The sequence below is a fragment of the Ascaphus truei genome, chromosome 20 (assembly GCF_040206685.1).
Source record: "Ascaphus truei isolate aAscTru1 chromosome 20, aAscTru1.hap1, whole genome shotgun sequence".
NCBI lineage: Eukaryota > Metazoa > Chordata > Amphibia > Anura > Ascaphidae > Ascaphus > Ascaphus truei.
In genome coordinates this window covers 27361703-27371764 of record NC_134502.1, presented here as the reverse complement: position 1 = coordinate 27371764, position 10062 = coordinate 27361703, and the positions used below count along the sequence as shown (strand labels likewise).

Here is a 10062-nt window from a genome sequence, read left to right as displayed (position 1 = left end):
TATTACATGGGATGGATTATTATAGGGGGGTTCCTTTATTACATGGGATGGATTATTATATGGGGGTCCTGTATTATAGGGGATGGATTATTACATGGGATGCATTATTATATGGGATGGATTATTATGGGGGTCCTTTATTACATGGGATGGATTATTACATGGGATGGATTATTATATGGGATGGATTATTATGGGGGGTCCTTTATTACATGGGATGGATTATTATATGGGGGTGTCAGTGTCCCTGTTCTACAAGAGGTCACATGACTCCATTCTCCTAGGCATCACGTGGGGGGTGGTTCTGAGCCCGCCTCCCGGAAGTGACGTAGGCAGCCATGTCTCTTGAGTCGTTGCGGTACAGCCGGGGCAACCTGCTGGTCCTGAATCAGCTGCTGCTCCCGCACATCACCGAGTATGAGGCGGTGACCGGAGTGCGGGGCGGGGCGGAGGCTATCCGGGAGATGAAGGTGTGGAAAGGGGGCGGGGCTACCGCCAAATGGTCGTGGTTATGACTGAATGGGCGGGGCTACTCGAGAAGGGGCGTGGTTATTACCGATGTCAGTCGAGAGGTGTTCTAGTGGGGGCGTGGCCTCGCGGCGAGGAGGCCAGCAGTGAGCGTGACGTTGGCGAAAGGGGAGAGGGGGGTAGTGGCGCTGCCACGGGATTGATTGGTATGGATGGGCGGGGCTTCAGCTGGAGGAGAGGGGGGCGCGCGGACACCACTAGCAGGCATGGGGCGTGACGTCATGAAAGAGCCAGCCAATGGCGTGAATGGGTTTAAAAAAAAAAAAGGAAGGGGGCGGACTCTACCCGGAGAAGGGGCGGGACTACAGGGTGAGGAGGCCTGTAAAAGGGGGCGGGGTCACTCAGAAGGGCGGGACTACAGGGTGAGGAGGCCTGTAAAAGGGGGCGGGGTCACTTAGAAGGGCGGGGTTAAAGGTGTGGCTTGAACATAGGGGCGGGATTATGCATAGGGTGATATATTGGGGTGCCCCAGTTATAGGGCGATGTATATATTGGGGTGCCCCAGTTATATGGGGATGTATATATTGGGGTGCCCCAGTTATTGGGCGATGTATATATTGGGGTGCCCCAGTTATAGGGGGATGTATATATTGGGGTGCCCCAGTTATATGGGGATGTATATATTGGGGTGCCCCAGTTATTGGGCGATGTATATATTGGGGTGCCCCAGTTATAGGGGGATGTATATATTGGGGTGCCCCAGCTATTGGGCAATGTATATATTGGGGTGCCCCAGTTATAGGGGGATGTATATATCGGGGTGCCCCAGTTATAGGGGGATGTATATATCGGGGTGTCCCCAGTTATAGGGCGATGTATATATCGGGGTACCCCAGTTATAGGGGGATATATATATCGGGGTGTCCCCAGTTATAGGGCGATGTATATATCGGGGTACCCCAGTTATAGGGGGATGTATATATCGGGGTACCCCAGTTATAGGGGGATGTATATATTGGGGTGCCCCAGTTATAGGGCGATGTATATATTGGGGTGCCCCAGTTATATGGGGATGTATATATTGGGGTGCCCCAGTTATTGGGCGAAGTATATATTGGGGTGCCCCAGTTATAGGGGGATGTATATATTGAGGTGCCCCAGCTATTGGGCAATGTATATATTGGGGTGCCCCAGTTATAGGGGGATGTATATATCGGGGTGCCCCAGTTATAGGGGGATGTATATATCGGGGTGTCCCCAGTTATAGGGCGATGTATATATCGGGGTACCCCAGTTATAGGGGGATATATATATCGGGGTGTCCCCAGTTATAGGGCGATGTATATATCGGGGTGCCCCAGTTATAGGGGGATGTATATATCGGGGTGTCCCCGGTTATAGGGGGATGTATATTGTATTGTATTGTATGTCTTTATTTATATAGCGCCATTAATGTACATAGCGCTTCACAGTAGTAATAAACGCGGTAATCAAATAAATAACAAATAATACAAATAACAGATCATGGGAATAAGCGCTTCAGACATAAAAGTAACATTAAGGAAGAGGAGTCCCTGCCCCGAGGAGCTTACAGTCTAATTGGTAGGTAGGGAGAACGTACAGAGACAGTAGGAGGGAGTTCTGGTAAGTGCGTCTGCAGGGGGCCAAGCTTTATGTAACGTGTTCAGAATATCCACAGTGCTATTCATATGCTTCTTTAAGCAAGTGTGTCTTAAGGTGGGTCTTAAAGGTGGATAGAGAGGGTGCTAGTTGGGTACTGAGGGGAAGGGCATTCCAGAGGTACGGGGCAGTCAATGAGAAAGGTTTAAGGCGGGAGAGGGCTTTAAATACAAAGGGGGTAGAAAGAAGACATCCATGAGAAGAACGCAGGAGTCGGGATGGTGCATAGCGAGAAATTAGGGCTGAGATGTAAGGAGGGGCAGAAGAGTGTAAAGCTTTAAAAGTGAGGAGAAGAATTGAGTGTGAGATGCGGGATTTGATCGGAAGCCAGGAGAGGGATTTCAGGAGGGGAGATGCTGAGACAGATCTAGGAAAGAGTAGAGTGATTCTGGCAGCAGCGTTTAGGATAGATTGCAGGGGAGACAGGTGAGAGGCAGGAAGGCCGGACAGCAGGAGGTTACAGTAATCAAGACGGGAGAGAATGAGGGCCTGAGTCAGTTTTAGCAGTCGTGTAACAGAGGAAAGGGCGTATCTTTGTTATATTGCGGAGGAAAAAGCTACAGGTTTTAGATATGTTTGGAATGTGAGGGGCGAATGTGAGAGAGGAGTCGAGTGTGACCCCTAGGCAGCGTGCTTGGGCTACTGGGTGAATGATCGTAGTTCCAACAGTAATGTGGAAGGAGGTAGTAGGGCCAGGTTTGGGAGGAAGTATGAGGAGCTCTGTTTTAGCCATGTTGAGTTTAAGGCAGCGGAGGGCCATCCAGGATGATATAGCAGAGTGACATTCAGAAACTTTGGTTTGTACAGCAGGTGTAAGGTCAGGTGTTGAAAAGTATATTTGTGTGTCGTCAGCATAGAGGTGATAATTAAATCCAAAAGATGTTATTAGGTCGCCTAGAGAGAGTGTGTACAGAGAAAAGAGAAGAGGTCCCAGGACAGAGCCCTGGGGTACCCCCACAGAGAGATCAATAGAGGAGGAGGAGGTGTTAGCAGAAGAGACACTGAAAGTACGATGGGAGAGGTAGGATGAGATTCAGGATAGAGCTTTGTTCCGAATACCAAGAGTATGGAGAATGTGAAGGAGAAGAGGGTGGTCCACGGTGTCAAATGCTGCAGAGAGGTCGAGTAATATGAGCAGAGTGTAATGACCTCTGTCTTTGGCAGCATGGAGGTCGTCAGTTATTTTAGTGAGGGCTGTTTCGGTGGAGTGAGCAGTGCGGAAGCCAGATTGTAGAGGGTCTAGGAGAGAATAGGTGTTGAGAAAATGGAGCAAGCGAGAATACAAGACGTTCAAGGAGTTTAGAGGCAAAAGGCAGGAGGTAGATAGGTCGATAGTTAGAAGGACAGGTAGGGTCAAGCTTGCTATTTTTGAGTAATGGTATGGCTGTTGCATGTTTGAAGAAGGATGGAAAGGTTCCAGAGAAGAGGGAGGAGTTAAAAATGTGTGTGAGCGTAGGGATTATAGTAGGAGCAAGAGGTTTTAGGAGATGGGAGGGAATGGGGTCAAGAGGGCACGTGGTAGAGGGAGAAGAGGCGATCAATAGCGACACATCCTCTGAGACAGTGGAAAAAGAGTCAAGGAAGGCAGGAGGAGAGTTAGGAAGAGGTGTAGGATGGGAGGAAGAGACAGAGGGGATGTTCTGGCGTATGGATTCCACCTTTTCCTTAAAATAGTCAGCAAAGTCCTGGGCGGAGATGGAGGAAGGAGAGGCAGCTGAGGGTGGTTTGAGTAGAGCATCAAAGACAGAGAACAGTCGGCGTGGGTTAGACTTGTGCATGTTGATTAGTGAAGAAAAGTAGGCTTGTTTAACTTGCGAGAGGGCAGAGTTGAAACAGGATAGCATAAATTTGTAGTGAAGGAAGTCTGCGAGAGTGTGAGATTTCCTCCAGAGGCGTTCAGAGGAACGAGTGGAGGAACGCAGCATGCGCGTGTGAGAATTTATCCAGGGTCTAGGGTTAGAAGGGCGAGAGCGGCAGAGAGAAAGCGGGGCATGTAGATCAAGAGAGGAGGACAGGGCAGAGTTGTAGTTCCTGACCAGGTTGTCAGGGTCTGTAGCAGAACTGAGAGAGGAGAGGGAGGAGCGTAAAGTGGACTCAAAGTCAGGTAAGTGAATAGAGCGCAGGTTTCTGCAGAAACAAGGGGGGTAGATGGAGGTGGAGAAGCGAGATAGAGAGAATGAGATGAGGTGATGGTCAGAGAGAGGAAAAGGGGAAATGGAGAAATCGGAGAGAGAGAAGTTTTTAGTGAAAACCAGGTCTAAGTAGTGACCATCCTCGTGGATGCTGGCTGCAGTCCACTGTTGAAGGCCAAAAGGTTAGAGGTTAGAGAAAGAAAGCGGGAGGCCCAAGGGAGAGAGGGGTCATCAATGTGGCAATTGAAGTCCCCAAGGAGAAGAACAGGGGAGTCTGAGGAGAGAAAGAAAGAGAGCCAGGATTAAAAGTGAGAGAGAAAGGCAGAAGGGGGATGAGTAGAGGTAGGTGGGCGATAGATGACCGCCACATGGACATGGAGAGGAGAGAAGATCTGGACAGTGTGAACCTCAAAGGAGGGAAAAGTAAGAGAGGGGGGAATAGGAAGGGTTCAGTAACGGCAGAGAGAGGAGAGCAGGAGCCCCACGCCTCCACCCCTCCACCCCTGCCATCAGGGCGCGGAGTGTGGGAGAAGGAAAGGCCACCGTAGGAGAGGGCAGCTTCCAGAGCAGAGTCAGACTGAGGGAGCCAGGTCTCAGTTATAGCAAAGAGAAGCAGGGAGTGAGAGAGAAAGAAGTCATGCACAGAGAGGAACTTGTTAGAGAGGGAGCGAGCATTCCAAAGGGCACAGGAGAAAGGGAGAGAGGAGGGAGGGTGGCAGGGGATGGGGATGAGGTTGGAGGGGTTGACACCAGAAGAAGTAGAAGTTGCATGTGGGAGGCGAGGACGAGAGCAAGTAGAAATAAGGCAGGGACCAGGATTGGGAGAGATATCCCCAGAAGCAAGGAGGAGAAGCATGGATAGAAAGAGGATGTGTGAGGATGATTTGTAGGGGTGTGTTTTAGTGCAGGGGGGTATAGCTGTGTGGTGTCAGAGGACGCAGGTAAGAAAGGAGTTCATGTGAACAGAGAAGTGGGGAAGAAAGGAGAGATGGAGATATATGAATAGAGTTAGAGACATAAGGAGACTGGTGGAAGGAAGTGCAGAATTTGAAAATAAGTGAGGTTACAGCAAATATAAAAAGTAAAGGCGGCATCACAGCAATAGTTAAGTGTTGAGATGTGCAGTCTGTGATAGATAAAAAAAAAACAGCAGTGAAATCAGCGCTATTGCTACAAATATAAAATAATGACACTATATGTGACAAACCATAAATATAATACACTTTAAACTTAAAGTGGGGGCTGTCTAGGCAAAAAGGTTAACACGGACCAATACAAACAATACAAACAAAAAACCGGCGCCTCCAAATGGAAATGATTAAACCTGACCAAATGTAAAGTCCAATATAAATGAGGAGAAATCCTGGGGGGGGGGATCTTCAATGAAGTCTCATGGAAGGACAAACAGACATCTGTTCTCCTGAAGCTGTAGGGGAAGTCCTCTCTGCTCTCCTGGGTAAGCACCTATGTGTGCTACAGCAATGTCTGTCCAGGTTTTGAGGTCTGGTCCCCTTGTCTTGCTATCAGTCCTTCTGCAGCTCAAGACAGCCGTTCCTCTGGTCAGTCTCCCCAATTGTGTGACTCCGGAATCTCTGCTCTGTCTCCTAGTTCAGCTCAGGTGTGAGCTAAGGAGTCTGAGTCTTCATTGAAGATCCCCCCCCCCCCCAGGATTTCTCCTCATTCATATTGGACTTTACACTTCGTCAGGTTTAATCATTTCCATTTGGAGGCGCCGGTTTTTTTGTTTGTATAGTCTGGGATAGATGATATCCTCCTTTCCAACGTAGATCAAATGCAGAAATCAGAAGCAGTAGGTGGTGTCCACTTTTCCACTTCCTTTTTAAACTTCGTATCTACTTTAAACAGAGATACTACTATGTCTATCTTTTATTCAGTGTATAGAATCATACTGTACACTGTTTTAATTACACCACGATTTATTAAAATTAAATAAAATGAACATATTTCACTGTTTTCACCCCTGACCATTTATAACATAAAGGTCTGCGGTGCGCCTACCAAAAGGACTCTTTAGGGTATTTTCTTTTGATACACACATCTAGCCTACTTTAAACATCTCTACTTAAAAGCATATCTGCTTATGAGAATGGCTGCTATGAGTTTTCTTATATACTTTTACAAGGTCACCTGGCTGGCCCAACAAACTTAATTAGCACATGTGAGGGACGTTAAAGCAAATGGTTTTTTTTCTCCAAGATGGGTGACTGTCTTGCACAAGTGGGAAAGCCGAATTAAATGAAGACAGCAGGGGAGGATATCAGGACAGGGACCATTTGAAATATGTTTTTACCTGAGGATGGGGTGTCCCCAGTTATAGGGCGATGTATATATCGGGGTGTCCCCAGTTATAGGGCGATGTATATATCGGGGTGTCCCCAGTTATAGGGCGATGTATATATTGGGGTGTCCCCAGTTATAGGGCGATGTATATATTGGGGTGTCCCCAGTTATAGGGCGATGTATATATCGGGGTGTCCCCAGTTATAGGGCGATGTATATATCGGGGTGTCCCCAGTTATAGGGCGATGTATATATCGGGGGTGCTCCAAGTTATTGGATGATGTATGTATATTGGGGTGTCCCCAGTTATAGGGCGATGTATATATTGGGGTGTCCCCAGTTATTGGGCGATGTATATATCGGGGTGTCCCCAGTTATAGGGCGATGTATATATCGGGGTGCTCCAAGTTATTGGATGATGTATGTATATTGGGGTGTCCCCAGTTATAGGGCGATGTATATATTGGGGTGTCCCCAGTTATAGGGCGATGTATATATTGGGGTGTCCCCAGTTATTGGGCGATGTATATATTGGGGTGTTCCCAGTTATTGGGCGATGTATATATCGGGGTGCTCCAAGTTATTGGATGATGTATGTATATTGGGGTGTCCCCAGTTATAGGGCGATGTATATATTGGGGTGTCCCCAGTTATTGGGCGATGTATATATCGGGGTGCTCCAAGTTATTGGATGATGTATGTATATTGGGATGTCCCCAGTTATAGGGCGATGTATATATTGGGGTGTCCCCAGTTATAGGGCGATGTATATATTGGGGCGTCCCCAGTTATAGGGCGATGTATATATCGGGGTGCTCCAAGTTATTGGATGATGTATGTATATTGGGGTGTCTGCCCCTTCAGGTTCGGGGGGCCCCGGCCATCGCCATCGTGGGGGTGCTGAGCCTGGCGGTGGAGCTGACCTCTGACCCCCCGCGGGAGGTGTCTGAACTCCTGACCTTTGTCCGGGAGTCACTTGATCGCCTGACCAGCGCTCGCCCCACGGCTGTCAACATGAAGAAGGCGGCGGACGAGCTCAGCGAGTTTCTGGCGCGGGAGGCGGAGCTACCAGGGGCCACGCCCCAAGGATTGACAGAGAGGTGCGTACATCATGTCCTAGAGGGGCAGAGACGGAGAGGTGCGTACGTGTCCTAGAGGGGAAGAGGTAGAGAGGTGCGTACGTGTCCTAGAGGGGAAGAGGTAGAGAGGTGCGTACGTGTCCTAGAGGGGAAGAGGTAGAGAGGTGCGTACATGTCCTAGAGGGGAAGAGGTAGAGAGGTGCGTACGTGTCCTAGAGGGGAAGAAGTAGAGAGGTGCGTACATGTCCTAGAGGGGAAGAGGTAGAGAGGTGCGTACATGTCCTAGAGGGGAAGAGGTAGAGAGGTGCGTACGTGTCCTAGAGGGGCAGGGATTTCTGTCCGCTGTCTGTCCTCTGACCGCTGCCTGAATCCCCCCTCTCTTCCTCTTCTCCCCCCCTTCCTCCCTCTCTCTCCCCCCCTTCCTCCCTCTCTCTCCCCCCCTTTCCTCCCTCTCTCTCCCCCCCCTTCCTCCCTCTCTCTCCCCCCCCTTCCTCCCTCTCCCCCCTCTCTCTGTCCCCCCACTCTCTCTCCCCCTCTCTCTCCCCCCCCCCCTGCAGTGTGGTCCGGTGGGCGGAGTTGCTCCTGAAGAAGGACGTACAGGACAATCACGAAATCGGGGACCTGGGGGCGCGGCACATCCTGCAGGGGGCAGCGTCTGGGGGCGCAGGGGTCACCGTGCTGACCCACTGTAACACGGGCTCGCTGGCTACCGCCGGCTACGGCACCGCGCTGGGTGAGATGCTCTGCGGGTGGGGAATACTGAGGGAAAGTGATGATCTCTCTCTTTCCCCCCTCTCTCTTTCTTCCCTCTCCGACCCATCTCCCTCCCCCCTCTGACCCATCTTCCCCTCCTCTCCCACCCATCTCCCACCCCTCTCTGACCCATCTCCCCCCCCTCTTTGACCCATCTCCCCCCCCCCTCTCTGACCCATCTCCCCCCCCCCCTCTCTGACCCATCTCCCCCCCCTCTCTGACCCATCCCCCCCCCCTCTCTGACCCATCTCCCCCCCTCCTCCTTTGTCCCCCTCTGACCCCTGTCTCTCTGTCCCTCCCCGGGGGTAGGTGTGGTGAGGTCCCTACACGCCCTCGGCCGTCTGTCCCACGTCTTCTGCACAGAGACTCGCCCGTATAATCAGGGCTCCCGTCTTACTGCGTATGAACTGGTGCACGAGGACATCCCAGCCACCCTCATCACTGACAGCATGGCCGCTGTCACCATGAGGGAGCGGCGTGTCACCGGTAAGTGTCACCCTGCGGGGGGAGGGACAGGCTCATAGCTCCCTCCTGTCTGTGTCACTGTGTCACCCTGCGGGGGGAGGAACAGACTCCGTGTCCCATAGTTCCCTCCTGTCTGTGTCACTGTGTCACCCTGCGGTGGGAGGGACAGACTCCGTGTCCCATAGCTCCCTCCTGTCTGTGTCCCCTAGCCGTGGTGGTTGGTGCAGACCGGGTGGTTGCCAACGGGGACACAGCCAATAAAGTTGGGACGTACCAGCTGGCCGTCAGTGCCAAGTACCACGGAATCCCCTTCTACGTGGCCGCCCCCAGCACGTCATGTGACCTCAGCCTTCCCAATGGGGACAGCATCGTCATTGAGGAGAGGCCCAGCCACGAGCTGACAGACGTCAACGGCGTCCGGCTGGCCGCCCCGGGTAAGAGGGACGGACACTGGGTGTGAAGGGGTTACATTAAGATGGCTGCCGTTCTGATCTCCCTCTCTCCCCCGCAGGCATCGGGGTCTGGAACCCGGCGTTTGACGTCACCCCCCACGAGCTGATCACGGGGGGGATCATCACGGAGCTGGGTATCTTCCGACCGGAAGAGCTGAGGGACGGCCTGACGCGGGGGGAGTGACGCTCTGCAGGGACCGTAAATCCTGACACGGGGGGAGGGGGGGTGACGCTCTGTGGAGGCCTTAATCCTCACACGGAGGGCGTGACGCTCTGCGGGGACCTTAATCCTGACACAGGGGGAGTGACGCTCTGTGGAGGCCGTAATCCTCACACGGAGGGCGTGACGCTCTGCGAGGACCTTAATCCTGACACAGGGGGTGTGACGCTCTGTGGAGGCCTTAATCCTCACACGGAGGGCGTGACGCTCTGCGGGGACCTTAATCCTGACACAGGGGGAGTGACGCTCTGTGGAGGCCGTAATCCTCACACGGAGGGCGTGACGCTCTGCAGGGACCTTAATCCTGACACAGGGGGTGTGACGCTCTGTGGAGGCCGTAATCCTCACACGGAGGGCGTGACGCTCTGCGGGGACCTTAATCCTGACACGGGGAGTGACGCTCTGTGGAGGCCGTAATCCTCACACGGAGGGCGTGACGCTCTGCAGGGACCTTAATCCTGACACAGGGGGTGTGACGCTCTGTGGAGGCCGTAATCCTCACACGGAGGGCG

The 10062-nt window shown here is 51.9% G+C and overlaps 1 protein-coding gene across 1 annotated transcript in view; it reads left to right on the top strand.

Annotated features, from left to right (window-relative positions):
- Positions 1 to 299: 299 nt before the first annotated feature.
- MRI1 (methylthioribose-1-phosphate isomerase 1) overlaps positions 300 to 10062 on the top strand; it is a 10039-nt gene continuing 276 nt past the window's right edge. The window contains exons 1-6 of the mRNA XM_075577594.1: positions 300 to 470; positions 7446 to 7681; positions 8218 to 8393; positions 8723 to 8899; positions 9088 to 9312; positions 9390 to 10062. The exon at positions 9390 to 10062 is cut by the window's right edge and continues 276 nt beyond it. Of these exons, the coding sequence (XP_075433709.1) occupies positions 339 to 470; positions 7446 to 7681; positions 8218 to 8393; positions 8723 to 8899; positions 9088 to 9312; positions 9390 to 9514 (1071 nt within the window). The 5' untranslated portion in view covers positions 300 to 338 and the 3' untranslated portion in view covers positions 9515 to 10062. The remainder of the gene's footprint in view (positions 471 to 7445; positions 7682 to 8217; positions 8394 to 8722; positions 8900 to 9087; positions 9313 to 9389) is intronic.